Source organism: Phyllostomus hastatus, unplaced genomic scaffold (genome assembly GCF_019186645.2).
Source record: "Phyllostomus hastatus isolate PE091 unplaced genomic scaffold, TTU_PhHast_1.1 phas_scaffold_345, whole genome shotgun sequence".
In the NCBI taxonomy this organism is placed as follows: Eukaryota; Metazoa; Chordata; class Mammalia; order Chiroptera; family Phyllostomidae; genus Phyllostomus; species Phyllostomus hastatus.
The window spans coordinates 12,597,179-12,622,151 of record NW_025334024.1 but is presented as its reverse complement, the minus strand read 5'-3'; the positions used below and the strand labels follow the sequence as shown (position 1 = coordinate 12,622,151).

The window sequence follows — 24,973 nt, the reverse complement described above, 5'->3', positions numbered from 1 at the left end:
CACAAGAGACAACACATCCATGTTTCTGTTTCTCCCTCCCTTCCCCTCTCTAAAAATAAAATCTTTAAAAAAAATAAAAATTCCCTGCTCTTTTTCAGTAAAATGTATTTTCTTTCTCTTTTGAGTATCCAAACATATGTAAACTCTCGGGTCATTCCATAAAATTAATTTATCTGGGGTGAGTTCATTTTGATGTTGTTTGCAGTCTTTCTTAGCATTAAATTTCTTCTCTCCCCACCACCCATAAATGGATTTAGCAGTCGATTCCATGCAGCTCCCCACTCCTTTGGCCCTTATTCTAGAACCAGGCCCGCTGACCTTTAGTGACCTGGGGCCATCACAGACCACACAGGCAGTCAGTAGAACTGTGCCAGTTACTGGTGGCAAGGGAGCGGGAGATCCAAGTCTTTCCACTGCCTTTCTGGGCCGCAGTTTTAGCGTAACTCTCATGTCCGGCCAGGGCACAGGCCAAGTTCAGTCCAGCTCCCTCCCTGTGGCGAGCCTGGCTTCCATCTGGCCTTGTGCACAGGGCTCCCAAGTCTCCACTCCGCAGGACCTAGAGGCCTGCAGCCACTCCGTTTCTGGACTGGAGCCCAACAAGCGTCTGGCTTCAGCCATGCTCACCACGTTGCATCTTTGCCCCGATGCTGGTCCACAGAAATATTCACCTCGTTTTTGGTTCAGATGGTCTTTTCTGTGTTCTGCTTTTCCATACCACTGGTGTTTGGGGGTCAGAATGGGCATCACTTAACCAGAACACTGGCACTCCATCTCCCCCCACTGCCTCCTTCCCACATCCTGCCTGTGTCCTTCAGGGGCACCCCGCCCCCTCCCCTGGTCCCCTGCCTTTCTGGAATTTGCTCCTTTTTCAACCACAACCTTTCTTCTCAGAACCCCTTCCTCCATCTCCAGCTGTGGCTTGCACCTGCCCCTCACACATACACCTGCACTGGCCCTCACGTCCGCTCCCACCCGACCCTCTGTGTCCCCCCATCCACCCAGTCTCCATGGCTCTAGCCCGCACACCACAGCCCTGTCACCGTCCACCTTCTAACATACCCATGATTGTGCACAGCCAATGAGCGGAGCCAAACATTTTAGGACCTACAAGAATTCAGGCAAGTTACTGCCCAAGGACCGCCACTACGGGAAACAGGAGTAAATACTTTACAACACGGAGAGAGGGAAAGCTTTTCCAGCCGTGAGGTAAAATCCAGATTCCTGAAAGTATCAACAAAATGTGAGTGACATTTAAGTCAGACTTTGGTGTAGCAATAAGAAAATGAGTTTGTAAAGACAAACTAGGAAACATGTACCACTCAAGACAAAGTTTAATTTCCCTAAAATAGAAAGGTGGCTAAAAATCATTCAAGATTGACAATCCAGTAGTAAAATGGTGAGACAAGAGGGGGCAGCGCCCCAAGAGAAAATACAAACATCCAATAAACGGAAGATTTGCCAAACCTCACTAAATACAAAACCAAAAAGCAATGATAATTTTTGATGTTCACCTTGGCAACATTTTAAAATCTAGTAATGTACAGGGTTCGCAAGCAGTTAAGAAAATAGGCAGCATTTTTGTATAATTGCAGTAACATAAATTGATAAAAATCTTTGGCAAACTAAGTGAGCAACGTATTGAAAATCCGATGCCCCTACTCCGACTCAACAGCTCTCCTCGAGGAACTTGCCCCCGAGCGAGTCTCTGTGGGGCCCAGGGTGAGCGTGGCCTCGGGGGGTGCCGTGTGCCCATCGTGGGGGCAGCCATGAAATAAATGCCGGGCAGCCACACGCTGGAATGATGCCGAAGTACGCTGGTAAGTGAAATGGCAGATCGCACAAGAGTGTGACTAAAATGCTCACATTTTTAAAAAGCAAAGTGGGTTGGTATATGCAAACAGAAGACAATAAATACACTGTTCGTTCACCAAGCTGCTAGCAGTGGTGACCCAGGGAGGTGGGGACAGAAAACACTTGCACTATATTTATGTAAGTATACACCCCAGTATATCTTTATGACCATATATTAGTCTAATAACCAGAAAAATACAAATCAAGATTAGTAAAATGTTTCATATTTAAAAATTTTTTAACATAATGAAGGATGGGCAGGGCTCTAATTTATTTGTCCATATTCATACTGTGTATGAATTAAAGATCCACTATTATGGACGAACAGCATAATCCAGTTTTCACTTGGTCATAACTTCATTTCCAAACTGCGCCGCTCACCTGCAGGCAGAGTGGACACCCCACGGTGAGAACCAGCTTACTTGGCTGGCCACTGGTCAGAACGCTGCCCAGGGTCTCCGGGCTGCCAGGACTGACTACGAGGTGCCTGAGCAGAGAGACAGCTGCAAGGGGCCACGTCAGGCCTAGATCCTTGAAGGCGTCACCTGCCCCTGCCAGACGAACCCTTCTGAGGATTCGCTGACGTCCATGCTTCCGCCCAATCTGAGGTTGACAAAGGTTGCCACGATGCTCACCCAGGGAGAAACAGGCACATCCTCTGGCACAGAGAGCAGAGGCTAAAGGGACCGACTGGGACATCCCTGGATTTCAGGAAAAGGAAGTGGCCCCAAGGGCAGGAGACACTTGCGACTGATCTCAGTCAGGGACACAGCAGAGGGACAGCTCACCGGCCTCTGCCGCCATGTCACACCCGTGCTCCACCCCTGCAGTGGGCCTCTCCCATGTTCGACAGTTTCTTCAGGGGCTGCAGGCTGGTCCCAACACCCGATCCAGAAAATAGAAGGGGATCTGGGGCCAGTGACTACCAATAGCAACCAGATATTATAAAGATGGGGGAAACCATGGCTTTAAAAAATGGGGGAAATAGGACTAAATTTTCCAAAATGCAAAATTTCCCTTCTACCTTCCCCAATCATTTGCATAATTTTTGTCTAGTCCAAACGTAATTGAAAATGAGGTAGGTAGTTTCTCTCTGCGAATGCCTTTATCTTTCGCTGACTGTCCAGGCCTGTGTGGTGCAAGAACTAGTTTCCTGTGCAGGGACTGGTGGGGCTTCTCAGTTGGCTATTTTCTCAATCTCGTCCAAATCATCCGTGTCCAATCTTTCTATTTTCTTGTCTGAGGAAAAAGAAAAAGATTCAAAGAGAGATCAACAAGGGCTTACTGTGGAGACACACACCTAGGGGAAGCAGCCAGCAGGGAGAGAAACACACAGGTCCCTGCCCTGGCCAGGAGTGAGCCCTGCCTCTGGCCGCAACCATCCTTCCTTTGACCCCACAGGCTCTGGTACCTGAGGCAGGGTCCGAGCCCCCTGTACAGCAACAGAGCTCGAGGCCCCTCAGCCTGGCCGGGGCCGGGGGGGGGGGGGGGCGGGGGGCCCAGGACTGTCATTCCAGTCCCTGATGCTAAACTCCCCAGGTGTGCTCCCTGAGAATGTTTGTATTGCAGGAAAGGCAGGGAATGTGGACAGGGGCAAAGCCTCTTTGGGGGTCACAGGAAAACCCACCCTACCCATGTCCTTGCATGCACCCCTCTAAAGAGAGGGCCCTGGCAGAGGACACTCCCAGGGACTCACTAAAATGCTCCTGGATTCTGTTGAGGATGTTCATGCTGTGCTTGCTGTCCACCATGTTCACGGCCAGGCCCCTCTTGCCGAAGCGGCCAGTGCGCCCGATCCGGTGCAGGTAGGTCTCGTTGTCAGGGTTCCCGTCCTTGTCCACTGGAAGGTCGAAGTTGATGACGACCGACACCTGCTCAACGTCGATGCCTGCACCAAAGAGAGGTGGGAAACAGTGAGGGCGGCAGAGATCAAATCCCTGCTGCTCGCCCACAGTCGGGCCACACACACCAGCGCTGGGTGAAGGAGTCTGGGTGGGTTGGCTCTGGCACCCAGGGGCAGGGGCACGCAGCAGAGCCCAGAGGTAAACCACAGAGCTCTGGCAGGTGCTAACAAGATCACAAAGTCAGTGGGAGAGCTTCTGCTGGACACAAGTGTCTAGAGATGCAGCTAAAACCTCAGTGGCTGCCCCAGGAGGAGCAGGTGCTGTGCTAAACCAGTCAGATGCCTGCACTTTCCTTCCTCCCAGTCAGGACCCCGGGCTCCTGGGCAAGTTCTCCTCTGCTGAGAGCACCCAGGCTCTCCTAGAAAAAAGTCACCACCAGCCCCGCCTGATCTCTTCCAGACCACCTGAGATTTTCACGTATGAGGATTTCCCTCGCTGCCCCAAGTGCGGCAGACCAGGACGAGGTCTCTGCTCACCGCGGGCACACACGTTGGTGGTCACCAGCACCTTCTCTTTGCCCTCTCGGAAGCGCTCGATCACTGCAGCCCTCTGCTCCACCATCATTTCACCGCTCAGCAGGGCCACCTGGTGGCCTTCTTTGGAGAGCTCTGCTGCCAGCCAACTGGCTGTTTTGCGGGTCTGAAGGAAGAAAACATGAGAAATGAAGCTTCGTGAAGAGAGTGTTTTTCATCTAGAAGACTCTACCTGAAACTGGGAAGTTAAGGGTTAAATTTCCTAAAACTGTTAACATGACAGTGTACCAGACAGTAACAATGTCATCTGGGTAGTGATCTTACAAAAATATTTCACCTGACAATAATCAGAAGGGGGAAAATCAGTAATTCTACTTACTAGCCTGCAATCTTTTATGACATCTGTGTCAGGAAAGGTGGAGAAACTGTCCTAGATTAAGGGAATCTCAAGAGACGGGACAACTAAAGCAACAATCTTTGAATGGCTCTTAGGCTTAACAGCAGCAACTAAAGGCAACTGCGAACCTGTTGATACCAAGTGGAGAAACAGAATATGGATAAACTGCTCGGGGGACAGTATCGCTGTCCCTGGATCATTGTTAAAGTGTGGTAAAGGTATCACGGTCATTTAGGAAGTATTCAGTTGTGAACTGTCATGATACCTACAGCTATGTTTAAAATAACTCAGCAGAAAAGAAAGGTACAGATATGTCACACACGTGGGCACGGATGAAGCAAATATAACCAAGTGTTGACAACAGTGAAGGGTGTAAGTGTTCACTGTTTCCTTTTCCACGGGTCTGCAAGTCCCATCTGAAGCTGGCAGAGGGACACCGCTCTGTCGTCTTCCAACAGCAGAGTAGATCTGTCTCATTATTACATCCTTTAAATAGTGTTCTCAAGTTTTCTTCAGAAATCTTAAAATACTGACTTCTGGAAAAAACTTTCTTGCTATTATAAATGGGATCTCTCCTTCCACTTTCTAAGTATTCTCATTTGCGACTATAAAGAGAGTTATTTTATATTAACTTTGTATCAACTGTTTTGTTTAGTTTCTTATTTTTCTTACAAATATCAGCTGACTTGCTTGCATTTTCTAATAATACATCACATACAAGTACTAAAAAAGTTCAAGGGGCTCTGTGCTTAGCCTACATATACCTCAGGCCACAAAGAAGAATTACCTCCTACATCTTCACAAACTGCTTCCTTCCTGGCCACAGAGGGAGCCTGGTCCCCCACCACACTCAGGTGCAGCTGGCTGAGAGACACGGGCTGGTCAACACCTTCCCAGGGAGCCCCTCCCCAGGCAGGCCTGCCCCTGCTGCTCCTCTGGCTGCTACTCACATGGCAGAAGATCATGGCTTGAGCAATGGTGATGGCCCCGTACAGGTTACACAAGGCCTGGAACTTCTCATCTCTGTTATTGCACAGCACGTAGTACTGCTTGATGGTGTCCAGTGTCTCCTCCTCACGCTTCAGTTTGATGATGTTGGGGTCTGGGACCACTTTCTGGGCAAATTTCCATACAGAGTCTTCGAAGGTGGCAGAGAAAAGCAGCATCTGGCAGTTCCTGGGCAGCATCCTGCAAGGCAAGGCCCAGGTATCTGGCATGACCCTGAGTTGATCACTGGAGCCAACACAAGCACGGTCTCCCCAGGCTTGGTTGGGCTACCTCCCCAGGAAGATGGCAGCAGTGGAGAAGCACTGCGGGGAAGAGGCAGGAGCAGACGTGGGGCAGGGACAAGGTGCTGTTGGATTCCCTAAGTCCCTTCCTTCAGCCCAGGCTGGGAGAATGGGCAGTGCTGACATGGCCCCTCAAGCACATGCTTCTGAAGCTTCTGAAGCAAAGAACCCAGCAGGAGACAGAAGAGGGGCTGGTATCACAGGAGAAGGCACAAAGAGGAAGACTTTTACTTGTGGATCAGGAGGCTGAGAAGGTCCTCCTGGATCCAGAATCCTACCTTTGGATGCGGATGCTCTGATCTTGATGGCCCTGAGTAGCTATCATCACGTCAGCCTCATCCAGAACAAACACCTTGATCTTCTTGGGGTCAATGAACTTGAGCTTGGCGCACCAGTCCAGAACAGTTCCAGGGGTGCCAATGACAATATGCTCACTGATCTTTTGACCTCTTTCCACTGTGGAGACAAGATGTGCTCTGTGGGTATGTCCATGGCAAAACCAGCTACGGAAATCAAGGCCTGGCCACCATCTAGAGCCAGAAGACTAAGTTAATTCCAGACTTTAAAACACACACACCTACTTCACTCCTTGTGGTTAGGATTAAATCCTACACAGTGCACCCTCAGTGGTAGTTCCCCATTCCTACCTTTTCCTATCATTCGACATCACCCAACTCTTCCTCTTCAGCATTACTCTTACTCTTTTCATACCATTCCTTCACTCACAGTTCACTGACTGCTTCCCAAATTGGTCACTCACTGTTAGTCCCAGGATTCTGGCTTAGTGATTTTTTTGCTTTGTTAAACATTCTAATTGTGTAGACAATTTTCCTAAGTACAAATCTCTTTGAAAAAACACATCACTCTCAAACTATAGCTGATGGGAGCTGAAACTGATATAATCACCTATCAAAATTATTAATGTGTGCAGCCTTTGACCAATGTTTCCACGGTTAGGAATTCCTCCTGGATATGTATTCATATGTGTGAAATAGCATCCATACAAGGGTATGCATGTATCAGAAGTTTACTAATTAAGTAAAATATCATACACCCAATGGATAACATTAATAAAAGTATAAAATCATTTAAGAACTGATACGGAGCAATCTCAAAAATATATTATTAAATGTAAAAAAAACCCAGCTGCAGCTTGTATACCAAAAGGGGCAAAAAGAATACACGTAATGTATGTGCATGTATATGTGAGTACACACACACATTACATAGTTACACACTCACACACACTGCACACACACATCACTACTTAACTGCAGCTGCAGAGTACTTCTGGCAGGACACATGAGAAACCGGCTAGCACTAGGTGTCTTTAGGAAGGAGAACTAGGTGGCTGGGACAAAGAAGAGTTTCTATTACATATCCTTTTCCATTTGAAGTGTGTGAATGTCTTAACCATTTTAAAAAGAAATGAAGTTTAAAAATTTGAGGAGAAAAGACCTTTCACTACAAATTCATCAACTATCCATTAGAAAAATTTACTCTTAAACACATTGTGGTTCTCAGCATCCACTGCCTATCAGTCAAAGTCGAAACTTTAAAAAATGATACATTGAACAGTTAGTATTTTAATGCTTCACATTCAGCGAAGTCCCATATTACTACAAAACAATCCAGAGAAGATAAATGTTGTCACGAGAATCTGGTACACTTCACTCATGGGCACCCATCAGTTTGCGCTATCAAATGAACACGCACAAAACTGCCCAACCTAGGAATTTCTGGATAATGTGCTTTTGCTGCGTGCCAAAGCACGGCGGTCTTCTCCAGGAAAGGCTGCTTTGTGACTGTGTGGTAAGCTGAACTAGCCATTTTTGTTTGTTGACTGACAAACTATAGGAAACCAAGTTGGGAATTTGATACATACTTTCTCGAAAATGAAAAAAGGCCTTGGCTGGTGTGGCTCAGTGGATTGAGCATCGGCCTGAGAACCAATAGGTCACTGGTTCAATTCCTGGTCAGGGTACATGCCTAGGCTGGGGGCCAGGTCCCCAGTTGGGAGCGCGTAAGAGGCAACCAGTTGATGTTTCTCTTCTACACTGACGCTTTTCCCCCTTTCTTTCTCCCTCCCCCTTCTCTTTAAAATAAATAAAATCTTTAAAATAAATAAGAAAAGAATGCCCGTCTTCAATGAATACAATTGAATGTATTAACTGCCATTATAATATTTAAACTCTGAAAAGAAAATCAGAATTAGAATTTAGGCCACTGTTTGCAGATGACATGATAGTATACATAGAAAATCCTATAGACTCTACCAAAAAACTGCTTGACCTAATAAATGAATTTGGCAAAACAGCGGGGTACAAAGTCAATATCCAGAAATCAAAGGCATTTCTGTACACCAACAATGAAACAGCAGAAGCAGAGATCAAGGAAAAAAATCCCATTTGAAATAGCAAAAAGAAAAATAAAATATCTAGGAATAAACCTAACCAAAGAGGTAAAAGACCTGTATTCAGAAAACTACACAACACTGAAGAAAGAAATCAAGGAAGACACAAACAAATGGAAACATATACCATGTTCATGGATTGGAAGAATTAATATCATCAAAATGTCCATACTACCCAAAGCAATTTACACATTCAATGCAATTCCTATTAAAGTACCAATGGCATATTTCACAGACATAGAACAAACACTTCAAAAATTTATATGGAATTATAAACAACCCCGAATAGCTGCTGCAATTTTTGAGAAAGAAGAGTAAAGTAGGAGGGATCACAATACCCGACACTAAACTATATTACAAGGCTACTGTAATCAAAACAGCCTGGTACTGGCATAAAAACAGGCACATAGACCAATGGAACAGAACAGAGAGCCCAGAAATAAGCCCAAGTCTCTATGGTCAATTAATATTTGACAAAGGAGGCAGCAACATAAAATATAGTAAAAACAGCCTCTTCAACAAATGGTGTTGGGAGAACTGGACAGCCATGTGCAAAAAAATGAAACTTGAGCACCAACTTACACCACATACAAAAATAAATTCAAGGTGGATAAAAGACTTAAATATAAAACGTGACACCATTAAAGTCCTAGAGGAGAACGTAGGTAGGAAAATCTCAGATATTTCATGAAGAAACTTTTTTACTGACGTGTCCCCTAGAGCAAGGGACATAAAGGAAAGAATAAACAAATGGGACCTCATCAAAATTAAAAGCTTCTGCACAGCTAAAGAAAACAGTATCAAAATTAAAAGAGAACCAACTGTATGGGGAAACATATTTGCCAATGACACCTCAGACAAGGGTTTAATCTCCAAAATATATAGAGAACTTACACGACTGCACTCTAAGAAGACAAGGAATCCAATTAAAAAAGTGGGCAAAGGACTTGAACAGACACTTCTCCAAGGAGGACATACATAAAATCCAAAGACACATGAAACGATGTTCAATATCGCTAGCTATCAGAGAGATGCAAATTAAAACCACAATGAGATACCACTTCACACCAGACAGAATGGCCATAATAAACAAAGCAACAAACAACAAGTGTTGGAGAGGTTGTGGAGAAAAGGGGACCCTAGTGCACTGCTGGTGGGACTGCAGACTGGTACAACCACTATGGAAAGCAGTATGGAACTTCCTCAGAAAACTAAAAATGGATTTGCCTTTTGACCCTGCAATTCCACTGCTGGGACGCTATCCTAAGAATACTAAAACACCAATTCAAAAGAACCTATGCATCCCAATGTTCATAGCAGCACAATTTACAATAGCTAGATGCTGGAAGCAACCAAGATGCCCAGCAGTAAATGAATGGATTAAAAAACTATGGTACATTTACACAATGGAATTCTATGCAGCAGAAAGAATGAAGGAGCTCCTACCCTTTGCAACAGCGTGGATGGAGCTGGACAACATGCTAAGCGAAACAAGCCAGGCAGTGAAAAACAAATACCATATGATCTCACCTTTAACAGGAACCTAAATAACAAAACAAAGAAACAAGCAAAATATAACCAAAGACACTGAAATAGAGGACAGGCTGATGGTGACCAGAGGGGAGAGAAGAGGGAATTTAAGGGGACAGTGGGAAGGGTTCACAGGAACAAACTTAAAGGACACATGGTCATAGACTAAGGGGAGGGTGGTAATGGGAGGGAAGTGGGGAGGGTGGGAGGGGGGGACTGGATTGGGAGTAAAAAGGAGAAAACTGTATTTGAACAATGATTAAAAAATAATAATAATTAAAAAAAAAGAATTAGAATTTAGGGAAACTTGCATATGCCAGTGTAAGTTAGAGTTTCTCGATGTGCATAAACCCTCTGATGAGTTTGGTGGTGATACTAATGCATGCAATAAAATATTTTTGTATAATAACGTGTGTCAATGTTTGGAAGATGAACATAACTCATTAAGACTGGGCTAAGGATGCATTGAAAGTGTAAGAGAAACCAAGGAATTTTAATGTAACAGTATGAAAAGTTCATTAATGATTTCCAGTATCATACTGCAACCTTTTTTGAGAGAGAGGGAAGGGAAGGAGAAAGAGGAAGAGAAACATCAATGTGAGAAACACTGATCAGCTGCCTCTTGAACGTGCCCCAACTGGGGACTGAACCGGCAACCCAAGCATGTGCCCTGACCAGGAATCAAACCAGCAACCTCTGGCTTTGTGGAACAACGCCCAGCCAACTAAGCCACACTGTTAGGGCTCAACTAACTTTTAAGTAATGACCACTTGTTAAGTTTTGGTGTGGTGTCCAAAAAATATATATATAAAATTATATGAAAGGCCAGACTTCCCTCATATTTTTCAACAGTACTTGAAAAAAAAATCTCAACTTTAACTTTTAATGTGCCAAATATCAATAGATATCACCTGTGTAAATAAAAATGCTTTGGGGTCCTCAATAATTTTTGAGTATAAGAGACAAAAAAATTTGAGAACCACTGCTCTAGGCAATTATATACTGCTGGGTCAGAGGGATGTCTGTCTTCAACTTTTCTAGGCTGCGTCGAACTCTGTCCCAAAGTGCTGTACCAGTGCGCACTCCCCATGGGGAGCGTGCGCCTTCCTGTTCCGTGCTCTCACCAGCACTGGTAAGTGTCGATTTCTTCATTTTTGCCCCTCTGAAAGGCATATAAGTAGTTTTAATTCACATTGTTCTGACTAGTGAACCTCATTTTTTCATGTTTACCGGCCACCTGAATACCTTCTTTTGTGAAGTGTCTTTACAACTGGGTCTCTTTTGCCCAATCCTTTATTAGACTGCTTCCTTTTCTCTTAATGATTTGTAGTTTTTTTACATTCCAGTAACTTTCTAATGACCCACTTTCTAACTGCCCACCTCCCCATTTTAACCCACATTCTCCACGTCACATTCTGCAGAACACACATGAAGAACAGACTGCTGCAAGATTTCCGATTTTGGTTAAGGCCAAGTGAGCAGTCCGTGCTCTTGCTTTACTCTTGCTGAAGCTGTGCTGGCTCCTAAAGAAAACTGTCCGACATCTACCTCGCACCCTCAGTGCCACCATCCCTCTCTAGTGAGCAGCTGCCAGAACTCTGGATGCTGAACTCAAAACCCTGTTTTTTCAGCAAAGAACTCCAGGCCCGGAGATTTTCTAACAAAACAAACATCTTATTTTCAAATACATTAGCTAAAAGCATTCATCTGGGCTCTAAGGTCAGACTGAACCAGAGAGCTGAATAATCATCATCACATCTTCAACATTCAGATGCCCAACCACCTCCTGTGCTCACCGTCGAGGTCTCACCCCTCCATACTCACACTTATTGCCTCGAACAGCATAAGCGAGCTTTAGTTCCGGGTGAAATTTGCCCATCTGCTCAATCACTTTTCCTGTTTGAAGCGCCAACTCATACGTTGGGGAGAGGCACAGGCACTGACAGGGAGATCATAAGGAGTTCAGGAGACACTTTTAGTAACAGACAACAGGCTCTAAAGCAACAAGTACGCTGAGGTCATTACCACTTGAACAGTGCAGAGAAGAGCATCTCCCTCCACCAGGCCAACCTTCTAGCCTGGCTGGGTGGATGCCTTCAAAAGCTGTTGTTTAAAGCAGCTTCCGAATGAATTCTGCCCAGGTCCTTCTCCGCCTGAGCCACAGTCTGAGGCACAGGAAATGTTCAGAACCCTCCAGGGGCGCCCTCACCAGTCCCCCACCAGATGGCGCTGCCCTTCCCTGGGTGGGCATGTCAGCACCCCAGGCTTCCCCGACTCACCTGGGGGTATCTCTCTGCTGGTTCCACTCGGCTGAGCATGGCCAGGACAAAGGCGGCCGTTTTACCAGTACCAGACTGAGACTGGGCAATCAGGTTCTGTGGGCTGGGTCAAAGAAGAGGAGAGAGGAAATATTGGTTCCACAACAAAAAAGGTGTCAAAATGTTCTTTCTGGGTGGTTAAGAATACGGATTCTCTCTCTTTAGTCCAGGTTTTCTGCATTGAACACAATGGTAAACATTTTATATATTGTTTAAAAACTGCTTTAAAATTATGGGAAATGATTGTTTTAGATGGGTCCACACAGAGAAAGCCTCGTTCTAGACTCTAGCACAGCTACTGCCCTAGTTTTGTGCTCTACGGGTCCCGTGGGCATTAAGACTGCAGAGTAAGATCTGTGCCGAGATGATCCCCGAGGACACTTCCTACTGAGCCACAATGTGCCTCTAGGACTCGGCCCCTCCACGGGCTCCCTTTCCCATCTTTATGGAAAACGTAAGATATCAAGTCAGACAGATGCTTCGGAGGGGGCCTTCGCATTTCACTTCCTGTAACCCACTGTCATGGAAATAGGTGGCATTTGGGTCATTACAAAAGAAAAATATAATTGTCCTGGCTGGTGTGGCTCAGTGGGTTGCTGGCCTGTGAACTAAAAGGTTGCAGGTTTGATTCCCAGTCACAGCACATGCCTGGGTTGTGGGCAGGTCCCCAGCTGGGAGCGTGCAAGAGGGAACCAATGGATGTATCTATCTCTTGCACATCGATGTGTCTCTCCCCCTCTTTCTCCCTCCCTTCCCTTCTCTCTGAAAATAAATGTAATCTTTTTAAAAATAAAAATATGATTATAATAATAGAGTTGAATGAAAACGTTGCTACGTAAAGTGTACCATTTATCTACTAAGGTTTAGAAACACGTAAACTACTCTTAGGTTCCCAGGGACACACAGACACGCAGTAAAGGCACAAAGAAGCGTGGGAGAACGACAGCCCCTCGGGACAGTGCACGCTCTGGTGGGAGACAGCATGAATGCAAGGGAATTCAGGGGCTTCAGCGGTCACTAGTTAATGGTGTGCTATTTCTTGGCAGGACAGAGAGTTACAGGTATTCTTGGTATTGCTCTTAATACTTTCTTTCAGGTCTTGAAAATTCCAAATAATTTTCAAAAACCCAATTTTTAAAAATTGCACAGAATAACAGTGCTAATTTGTTGATCAGTTTTCCTTGTTCAGCAGGAAAGGCAGAAATTATACTGAACTCCATCTCACTCCCTCTGCACTTGCCCAAGCTGTTCCCCTAAAGAAACATGTTGCCTCAAATGTCCCATCTTGGTCTCAGGACAGAAACAGGTGTTGGTGGGTAACAGTAAACCAACCAAACCCCATGACAGCTGGGGGGGGAGGTTAGGGGGCGGAGGGACTGAGCTAAAAGGAAAAAGGGCTCATGGACAGCAGTGTGGTGACTGCTGGGGGAAGGGGGTATAAGAGGGCTAAATGATAATGGAAAAAAATACAATAAAGATTAAATTAAAAAAAACAAATTCTGAAGAGGTGCATACTCACGGCTCAGCAAGCATCAAAGGCAATGCGTTCTCTTGTATCTTGGATGGACGGTTGAAGCCCATGGCGTAGACTCCCTGAAGAAGCTGCGGTTTCCTGGGAGGCCAAGGAGACAAAAGATGGATTTCTGGTTGCTGAGATTGTTTTAAAGGCCTAGAATTTTATCCTTCCCTATATCTAGCAAAGAATGTTATGTTCTATCTTTGTCAGATATTTTTCCATGCCTTAAAAAAACTATCTAAAATAGCCCTGGCTAGTGTGGCTCAGTGGATTGAGTGCTAGCCTGTGAACCAAGGGGTTGCCAGTTCAATTCCTAGTCAGGGCACATGCCTGGGTTGCAGGCCAGGTCCCCAGTATGGGGTGAGCAAGAGGCAACCACACAGATTGCCTCTTCCCCCTTCCCCCACCAAAAAATAAATAAGTAACATCTTAAAAAAACCCACTATCTAAAATAAAATGATATCATTTCTCGGCATTTTGGCTAAGGCCAAGTGTAGTATCTGTTCTTATCAGTTTAAAATAAAATGAAACCATCTTTTCCTACTGAATTTTAATCTGCAACTATTATACAAATCATAAAATACAGACTAGTTTCCTTTCTCAGAGAAATTCACACTTTACGCTTTCAGCAGACCCACAGATATGGCTGGCCTTGGAGGACAAGTGTTCTCTGGGCACTGCAAGAGTGGCATTTATTAATTCATGATATAAAATAAATTAAATGAGACTTATTTAAAGTAACACAGCTTACTATGCTGCTAAGATACAGAAGTCCCCTTGGAGAATGGGATTTCAGTTTTAATTTCGCAGTGCAGATATTAAATTGAACCAGTCATTTTGTATTCAACGGTCCTTCCAAAACCAGCTTGGAAAAATCAAGAGGTAACATCTAGTCAAAATCAAGAACAGAAAAGCACCAGCTTCTTATGTAAGCAGCCACACCACAAATGCTAATTAAAGTTGCTACTATGTTGCATTTACAATAATCTTTCTGCTACCTCTAAATTGACAGGGTGTCTAACAAAAATCATACGAGATTATTTCCAAAGAAAAGTCAAACCGAGTCAAGACTCCAGTTCTCTAAGCCTTCCTCGGAGTTCAACAGGCTCTTCAAAAGGCAAATTCCTCTGGCCTGTGTTGGTTCTCAGTCAGGAAGAACTTTGAAAACATAACCTTTGATGTCTGCTATTTGGAAGAAAAGGCTTTAATGCCAGCGGATTCTGATTTGGTTGTCAAGGAAACAAAGTCACTAACAAATGAGGATTTTCAAGTGACCCAAGAACTTCCAGTGGCTAATTTTTTTTCTTTTATTTTGTAGATTAACTCAAATCTTTTAAGTACAAAACAGACCAAGTGTATTAGGTGACCTAGGTTTCATTCTTTGTTTCCTTTGGCTCCCAACAGCTAAAGCAGAGAGAATTTGCCTTTTCAAAGAGGACAGTTCATCACTGGTTGAACTAAGAGCTCCAGTCTTTTAAATGAAAGGAACTTGAAAAAAAACCAAACCCATTGATACTTAGAAAAGCAAACTGTCAGTTCAGGAAACGACAGAGCACACAGCTGCCCTAACACAGTTGACGGACAGAGCGGAGGTGACAGATTTGCTGAATGAAGCCCTTGAGAAGAAATAACACAGAGAAATATAATTTCCTAAAATCACTCAACCTCCCCCGCAAAAAAACCCCAACCCTGTTACTAGCCATTAACTTCATTAGCTATTACTTAATTAACTTCATTACTTGATTTGGTTCTAGTTGACTCTAGTATTGTGTCTTTTACTCTAAAGCAGCGGTAATAGTTGGCAGAAAGGTGGCCCCTATTTGCTCACAGTGAGCATGCTATAGATTTTGCTGAATACAGGCAAAGAATCCATTTATTCCACCCTTTCTTATTCACCAGCTATTTTCCATCTGTGATTCGGGTCCTGGCAGGTAGCAAGAGTGGCAGTCAAGTCTTACGTCACTCGTAACACCCAGCACAGTGGCATGTACATAAACCAACGATCCATAAACACCTTTTACTAACTTACTGAGGAAACAAAGAATGTCGTACGACCTTCCATAATTACCTCTTTAAAATAATGAACATTTAGAAAGTCATTCTTAGCACAGTGCCATACGTGTGCTCCCCTAAGACCTAATTCTGGGTTCTGGATTTTTAAAAATTCCACTGTAGGTCCTGGGAATCCTGTGCAGGCTCTTTTCACAGATTTTATACAAGCAGAAAAACTGTTCTTAAGAACATAAACCCTATAATCTAACAAAAGGGCTTACCTACTAAGGAATGTTCCTGACATCCAGAAATCACCTGTCAGCCAATATTTTATTGAAAGTTCTAAGAGCATAAAAGAAAAAAGACTTTCAGCTACGATGAATAAATCTGTGGCATATAAAAATCCCTGTCAAGAGGAGGAGAGATGGGCAGCCAAGAGACAAGGGTGCGAGGGAGACCATCACTGTAACCTTTTTCTTACTTTTTGACTTTTGAATCATGTGAAGAATTAACTAGTCAAAGAAATAAGTACATTAGGATCTTTTTAAAGAGTCAAAAGTAAAATCCCCACAAGAATCTCTGAGAGGCTAAGGTTCACAAAAGAGGGACTGGGAAGACGCAGCTCAGAGAAGCAAACACTCACAGCCGGAGCTCCTCGAAGGACTTCACCGAGTAGAGCGGAGACTTTGGGTCCCGCTGCAGGACTTCCACTTGGTTTCTGTTATCGACCAGGTTGTTTCTGATCAGCTTGTTGAGTAAGGACTGCGCAGCTCTGTCCTCTGTCAGGAAGAAACCAACAGATTTTCTTCATACTCACCTGACAAACCCCACCCTTGTGACATGCCCCCTTCCCTTTATGGAACAATCCCTAAAAAGGCAATCTTTATTCATCTCCATTTCCTCTCCTCCCCTTCTGGTTCAATGTACACTGAATAGTTTTTTTATTAAACCTCTTCACTTTACCTCAGTCCTTGTCAAGCTCACCAATGTCTACACTGCCAAATCAACCCAACCAACAATATTTAGTTCTCTTAACTTGTTACCTATATTTAACTCCCTACTTTGGAAACACTTTCTTCTGATTTCTGGGGCACCACTCTCTTTGGTCCTTCTATCTCACTGACTGTGTCTTCTCGACCTCCTCTGTGGACTACTCCTCCTCCTCTTCATCTTGCAACTCAGGTGCCTCTGGCTCCAGGATGGCAAGTCCTGGGTCATACTTGGTGTCTTGCTACAGGGTTTCAAAGAGCAGTTACCTTTCTCTTCCTCATCTGCTTTTTCTGCCGTGACATTGGTTTTGATCACACCTACACAAGAAAACAGCTGTCATCATCAGAAAGGCAAATGTCAAACCCACCCAGTAGGCAGGACAATGTAAATACTAAAACTTCTTTAAGTGATCAGAAGGTAAATAGTTGGCATTTCTTTGTGTTTAGTAATTTTATTCCCAGGGAGTTTTTAAGTGCATAAGAAAATTTCAAATTTCCAGATATTCTGGCAGACTGAAAGTGATCAGAATATCACCTTTGACTTATTTTTCCTAATATAAAATATAGCTTTATATTAGCAAACATAATTAAACATAAAAAAAAACACAGGTGTTAAAAATTAAAAGAAGGAGGTCAAATGATCACTTTTTATAGGATGTATAACTGTAAACTTGCAGGACTAAGTATCCTGCAACTTAAATAAACAGAAATCAATGATTTACATAAATAGAAAAAGATATAATTGAAAAAACCCTATGTATAATAGCAACTAAAAAGATACAATACTGTACCCAGAAATAAAGTAAACAAAAAATATGCAAGACTCACATGAAGAAAACTTTTAAACACTCATAAAATAATGCAAAGAGGTACAGCTGAAAAGCCCATAAATAAATTAAAGGGACAAAATAGGAAACAAATAATAAAATTGCTAACCTAAATACAATGATGTCAATAATTACACTAAATGTAAATAGAGAAAATACTAATTAAAAGACAGAGATTATGTATAAAAAAACAAGACCCAACTGTCAGCTGTCTACAAGAGTCACACTTTAAATACAAAGCCACAGAGGAGTGGAAAGTCGGGGGATGCAAAGAGATATTTCATGCAATTACCCACATTTTGCCGTGTGTAATGCACAAAAAAGTGTGCATTTTGCACAATTTTTTGCCCAAATTTTTGATGGAAAAATAAGGATGCACATTATACATGGGTAATACCTGAAATACCTTGTATCTGTTCTGGTATTTTGTAATTATTAGTTATATAAAATTTTTTATCCCATATTACATTAGGAATAAATGCTAAAATTCCTTTATAATACAAAAAAACAAGTATCTAAATATAAATAAATAAATAATTGAATTAAAAATTTAAAATGAAAGACTTTTTCCCTGAAAGTATGAGCCAAAAACTTGAGTGTGCCCTATACATGGCAAAATATGGTAGTAAGCATAAAAGGCTGAAGTGGCTCCCATAATGCAGAATTCAAGACAAAAAGCATCACCAGAGATAAAGGGGGATACAAAAGGGTTCATTCATCAGGAGGCATAAATGTATATACCTGTGAACATATCTGTAAGACAGATGTGGTTTTTGGACAGAAGTCCAAAAAAGACAGAATTAAAGAAAGAAATAGACTTTCCCATAATTGTAGTTCAAAGTTTTAAACACCCCTCTTTCAAAAATGTAAAGAACTAGACCAAACAACAAACAAAAAATAATCAAGACACAGATCTGAACAACACTATTAACTATATTGACATTTATAGGACACCACATACAATAACTGCAAAATACACATGCTGCAAAGTCAAAAGGCAAATAAAACTGGCAAAAGTATTATCAACTTCTATCACAATTAAAGAGTTAATTTTAAAATACAAAGTTCTGCCCTGGCTGGTGTGGCTCAGTAAGTTGAGTGCCAGGCTGTGAACTGAAAGGTCAGCGGTTCAATTCCCAGTCAGGGCACATGCCTGGGTTGTGGGCCAGGTCCCCAGATGGGGGCATGTGAGAGGCAACCAATTGATGTGTCTCTTGTACATGGATATTTCTCTCCCTCTTTCTCCTTCCCTTCCTATCACTCTAAAAAAATAAATAAAATCTTTTTTCCAGATTTTTTTATTTTAATCATAATAAAATCTTTAAAAAATACTCAACTTTACTGATGAAACACAAATTAAAATATATATTCTATATTATACATATATATTTAATATTTTATTTATTTATTTTTAGAGAGAAGGGAGGGATAAAGAGCAGGAAAGGAACATCAATGTGTGGTTGCCTCTTGCATGTCCTCTACTGGGGACCTGGCCCACAACCCAGACATGTGCCCTGACTGGGAACTGAACTGGCGACCTTTTGGTTCATAGGCCCACATTCAGTCCACTAAGCTACACCAGCAAAGGCACAAATTAAAATATATTATGCTGATCCACCATTTTCTCTTTATCAGATTGGCAAATTTCAAGTTTTTGACTAAAAATTCTGTAGTGAGGCTGTGGGGAAACAGACTCTCATGTTTTTCTGATAGAAATATAAACTGATATAATACTCATGGAGAGTACCTTGAAAATACTGATAAAAAATGAAAATGCATATATACCTTTGACCTAGCAAATCCATTTTGGGGAAATTTTTCTTACAAATATATTTGCATACATTTAAAAAGAATTAAGCTCAAAGTTACTCCATGAAACACTGTTAATAGCAGCAAAAGAATGTGACCATCTATCAACAGATGACTGGTTAAATACGTTGTGGTGTAGCAACTCAGTATAACACTATGAAATTATAAAACAGTGAGGAAACTCCACATACTGATAGGAAAAACTTGCCAAGCATGCTGTTGAAGGAAAGAAAGCATACTGTGTACGCTATGCCATTTTTTAGAGCGTCAGTAAGAAAGAGGAAGGGAGAAAGAGAGCAAGAAGAGAAAGAAAGAGGGGGAGAGAGAGAGAGGACTGACTGAATAAATTGTGTTTGTAGTTGCTTTGTCTAAAGAAACTTTGGAAGAGTATTAGTAATCCAAGAGTGGTGAATTGTAGAACAGGGTAGTATTATGGGTATGGCCCTCTCTCCTCCATATTCATGTTTAAGTCCTAAGAATGTAACTCAGGAAACGACCTTATTTTGAGATAGGGTCGTGCAGATGTTATTAGCTAAGAGATCATTAGTGTGGCCCCTAATCCAATATGACTGATGCCCTTATAAAGAGGGGGAATTTGAACACAGATATTCGCACATGGAGAACACCATGTGAAGATGGACGACAGAGCAGGGTGATGCTTCTGCAAGCCAGGGAACACTAAAGACAGCCAGGTCCCTCCCCATAGCCCTCAGAAAGAACCAACCCTGCTGACACCTTGACCTTGGACCTCTGGCCTCCAGACCTATGAGACAATAAATTTCTGTTGTTTAAACCACTCAGTTTGTGATACTTTGTTATGGCAGCCCTAGCAAACCAATATAGGTGGAGATTTGGAACTGCGTAAATAGTGGGCCAGGATGAGAAGAAGGCCTTTAACCTGTTTATAGTTTCTGAGTTTTGAACCCAGATTAACCTTCAAAAAAATTAAATAAAAAATTTTAAAGAAATATTATTAAGTAAACAGTGACAGTACAATCCAATAGTGATTCTTGATTTTAAGGCGTCAGAGGCTAAATCAAATGTGGAAGAACAACACATCTCCTTCAGTGTGAAAGTGACTTTACTGGCTGTCAAATCCAGTGGTGACATTTGCCGAACATGCTAAATGAAAGCTCACTCCTTTTCATGTTATAGCTATGAGTACAAAGCAGATGCAAATTTGTAGCTTGTATCCAGCTTACAGTTACCAGTAACTCACCATTGGTATCTGGTTTGACTTTCTCTTCCTTGATCTGCAAATTACTGATCTGAATGGAAATAAAAGACAACATTTGAGAACAGAGCCACAGAATAGCCTCATACCATGAATTATTTATTAAGCTAAGTACACAAGTCTGTGTGGTAAGATAAAGAGGGGAGGGTTTTTACCAACTATTAGGAAGCAATGCTTTAAAACACTGAATTACATCAGCCTCCTGATAAGCACACCGGTTGAAACCAAATACCAAGTATGTTTAGGCTTATGTGATATTCGTAACATCACAGCTAGATTAGGGTTCTAGGTTTAAAAAGATTTGAAACCAATTCTGTCTTTTAGGGAAGATCTGATGCTAAACACTAGATTGTAAAATTGAGAGTGCCAGAACCATATACTATATCATACTTTTTGATTTCTTCATGGATAACTGCCAGTTTTATTTCTCTAATCTGATTGTTCTCCTGAACTCCAGCCCCACATTTCCAAATGCCTGATGGTCACTGTGCATAAAAACACTAACATTAAGAAGCATGACTGCTATTCTTAGGAAAGCCAGTTAGCAAGGCTGGCCACTGGCTGGCATCTGGAAATGTGAATTTTGGGAAGTTTCCCATCATTTCCAGAACTGCTAAGGGTTTCACTATGTTTGTAAAAACATGTGGTTTATGCTAACACCTGCTTTCCTTTGGGAGTCTGGAATTTTGGTACAGGCTAGGCAGAGTATGACTTGGTGACAGCCTCCCTCCCCTAACCCCAGCCTAATAAAAACTCTAAGCACTGTGTCTCTAATGAGCTTCCCTGACAACACTTCATGCATTGTTACAATCTACTGCAGAAGGAATTAAGCACAAACATGGAGCGTGTGACTACAGGCGGCAAACACAAGGCCTGTGGGCCGAATCTGGCCCTCCACTTTGTTTTATCCAGCCCAGCACTTTGTTTCTACCGGGCAGCAGCGCCGAGCTCTCCCTTAACTGTTAAGGAGTAGTTATATGTATACAGTCCTCAAATTACATTCGGCCTTTCGAACGTAACTGTGAGGCTGATGTGGCCCCCGGTGAAAATGAATATGACATCCCTGGTGTGACTCCACTAGAGAGGACTCTTAGAAGTTTGTGCTTGGCCTGACTATTGTGGCTCGGTTGGGTGGGTATCATCTGAAAGGTTACTGGTTCGATTCCGGATTAGGGCACATGCCTGGGTTGCGGATTCGGTCCCAGGTTAGGGTGCATATGAGAGACAACTGATTGATGTTGCTCTCATACCAATGTTTCTCTCCTTCCCCTCCACTCTCTAAAAGGAAATAAAGTTTTAAAAAGAAGTTTGTGCCTCGTTTTCCCTGGACTTCGGTCCCATATACCTTTGCTTTTTGCTAATTTTGCTTTGTATCTTTTCGTTGTAACAAATCATTGCTGAGTAGAATTATATACTGGGTCCTGTGAATCCTCCTAAGAAACCATCAAACTTGGACAACTCTTGCCGACTCCCAACACAGGTATTCATCAAGATGTCCTCCTTACCTCAAATTCAGAGCACTCAAAAGTGAACTCACCACCCTCCATACCAAACCCACCCTTCTTCCCACCCCCTAGTGCTGGTCTTAGCACTTCATTAATATCACTTGTGGGATCTAGGTTGCAAACAAAAATCTTTGCCTTTATCTCCATTTTCTCCTTTTCTCTAAATCCTTCCAGTTATACCTCCACAATTACCTCTAGAATCTATTCCCTCATCTTCATTTTCATCCCCCAACATACACCTTCCATCTCTGAGCTATTAAATTCCAACTAATCTCCTCTCTTTTAAACATCACTCCTTCTAATAAGATTTTGTTCCCTGCAGTCCAATAAATCTTACCAGCTCTCAATTTAATGTGGTCAGTATCCTTAAACATCCCCAAACTAGCCAAATAAAGCAAGTTTTGTAAGTTCTTAGTTAAGATCCAAAGTACACTCCCTACAATATTTTCTATATTGCTCCCACTACAACTTGATAACCTCAAGCTGCAGCAAAAAATAAGTTCTGATTCCTGCTCTCCAGGGAAATGTGCATTCTATTTTCCTAAAATGCTTTTCACCTCCATCTCTCTTAAGATGACTCAATCTCTAATACCCTGCTCAAATGTAAGCGACTTGAAAAGTAATCTCCCTGATTTCCGTACTCATAAATGTCCTCCCCCTGCTCAGAGTTCAGTCACCACATTACTCTTACTGTTTTCACAGCAATTCCCACCTTCTAGCCTTCCTAACTAGGCTGTGAAGCTTCTTCCTATTCTCCACTGAATTTGGCCCATTTCAAATATGTGCTGACAAACTGACAACACTCCCAAAGTAATTAAAGGGTGAATGGAGAAAAAAATATATAATGTAGGCATTAAAAAGATATAAGATTTTACACTGCAAAAACAAAACATCCGCCACCTCCCAAAACCAAAAAAATTAACTATATTCCTAAAATCGTCACTCTCACTAAACAAACCTGCATTTAGATACAACAGAAAATCACAGTTTACACTTTGATTACCTTCTGGTTGACTGGATATTCATTAATCAAAGAAGAACCAGTATATGAAACTAAATGTCACTTTAAACATCAATGAAACAATTTGCAGTGCTTCCCACCAACTGCAGTAGACTGAAATACATAAAAACCTGCATTTGTTATTCTGCTAAGCTACAAACTGCCAACCATGTTAATTTAAACATGGATCTAAAGAAAATGTTAAGCCCTGGTTGGTGTGCTTAGTGGGCTGAGAGATGGCCAGCAAACCACAGGGTCACTGGATCTATTCCCAGTCAGGGCACATGCCTGGGTTCCAGGCGAGGTCCCCAGTGGGGGGCGCGCGAGAGGCAACCGCACCTGGATGTTTCTCTCTTTTTCTCCTTTCCCCTCTCTAAAAATAAATTTTAAAAAATTAAAAAAATGTTAAAATAAAAGTAGGACAGACTCGTTCTACTTTTGGTGAGAAAGAAAATCAGCATCTACATTTGCCTTTCCTTAATAATCCCACTGCAATGCAATCCAGGAAAGAGCACACGTAGCGAAAGCAGATCTGACACAGGATAAAAGTCTTTAAGTGGTGCAGATGAACAGAAAAGTCTCGATATTGATCTCTCTAGGCGCAAATCAGTACTGATTCCCGGGTGGGTCCCCGGCCTGCCCCACGGGTGGCACTCCCTGTATTCGAAGCAGGGTCCGCTTGGGCCCTCCTACTTCCTTCTTCCCTGGAGCTGAAGTCACTAACCGACTTGACAGCCGCTTCCTGCTCGTCCACTGCCAGGGCCCAGGAGTCGGTAGCCATGGTCCGGAGGGAGGGAAGCCGGCCCGCGAAGAAAATCACAGCACTGCGCACCAACACCGCTCCTAAACCCGCAGCAGGCGCGAGAACCACACTCACGCGGCCCGGAAGCAGCGGTGCTGAAAAGTGACGTCAGTTTCTGTCCGGCGAGAAACGTCACCATTCCGCGCCGGGCCGGCCTCCACCCACGCCTCCGCGCGTCACGCGCGAGCTGGTGGCGAGTTTCTTCTGGAGTGTTCTCTCGGTGCTCTACTTTACACTGAAATAGCCGAGGTTTCATTTGCAGACTTGCCCCGTCTCACTAAGTTTATGAATCTCTGAACGCTAAAGCCTTACATAGGCAAAGTGCTGTGAGAATGCTAGAGGAAGGCAGTTTCTACTGTTAAGAACGCTTAACGGGTAAGACAACAAAAAACGAAACAGGAAAGCCTTTAAATCTCCCTCTCCGCCCCCGCCTCATAATCCCCCCTACTCCATAAAATACAACCGCGGTATCTTTTTTTTTCTGGATCATTCCAGTCTTTATTCATACCCATCACAGCACAGGTATTTTACATAGTCCTGAATAAGATGTACATATGATTTAAAGTTGGACCTGTTTATTAAAGGGCTATTTCTAAATGTCATTTTTAAATCAATGTAATGGCATAATAGTCCAAGTTGCTGTCACATAAATTGTCTTAACTCCTTTCTGATGTTTAAGCATTAATTTGATAATAAGTGAGCATTTCCACACCATCAAAAATCATCTTATTTGTTGCCAATTTACTTTTTGTCTCTCTCCACTACAATATGAACTTTTTGAAAAAAAATATTATATTTATTTTTAGAGAGAGGGGAAGGGAGCGCTTTCTACTGGGGACCTGGCCGGGCCGCAGCCCACGCCTGTGCCCTGAATGGGAATCCAACAGGCGACTGATGCCTTGGTTCCCCGGTTGGCACTCAATCCACTGAGCCACACCAGCCAGAGCCTAGAATATGAACTCTTTAAAGTAATTTTTAATAACCACTACTTTATTTTTTTTTCAAAAGATTTCATTTATTTTCAGAGAGAGGGGAAGGGAGGGAGAAAAAAAGGAAAAGGAGCATAGATCAGTTGCCTCTAGTACACACCCTGACCAGGGACTCAACTGGCAACCCAGGCAGGT

The 24,973-nt window shown here is 42.8% G+C and overlaps 1 protein-coding gene and 1 pseudogene across 1 annotated transcript; one reads left to right on the top strand and one right to left on the bottom strand.

The window, feature by feature from the left end:
* Positions 1-1,313: 1,313 nt before the first annotated feature.
* LOC123806015 (ATP-dependent RNA helicase DDX19A) lies at positions 1,314-23,954 on the bottom strand. Its single transcript, XM_045818976.1, has 12 exons — positions 23,772-23,954; positions 20,528-20,576; positions 16,940-16,990; positions 16,327-16,462; positions 13,695-13,787; positions 12,137-12,239; positions 11,682-11,796; positions 6,193-6,370; positions 5,576-5,813; positions 4,232-4,394; positions 3,548-3,739; positions 1,314-3,090 (listed from the first exon to the last, which is right to left on the bottom strand). The coding sequence occupies exons 1-12, from the start codon at positions 23,826-23,828 to the stop codon at positions 3,029-3,031; spliced, it is 1,437 nt and encodes a 478-aa protein (XP_045674932.1). The 5' UTR covers positions 23,829-23,954; the 3' UTR covers positions 1,314-3,028.
* Positions 14,153-14,330, top strand: LOC123806204 (annotated as a pseudogene).
* Positions 23,955-24,973: the final 1,019 nt, after the last annotated feature.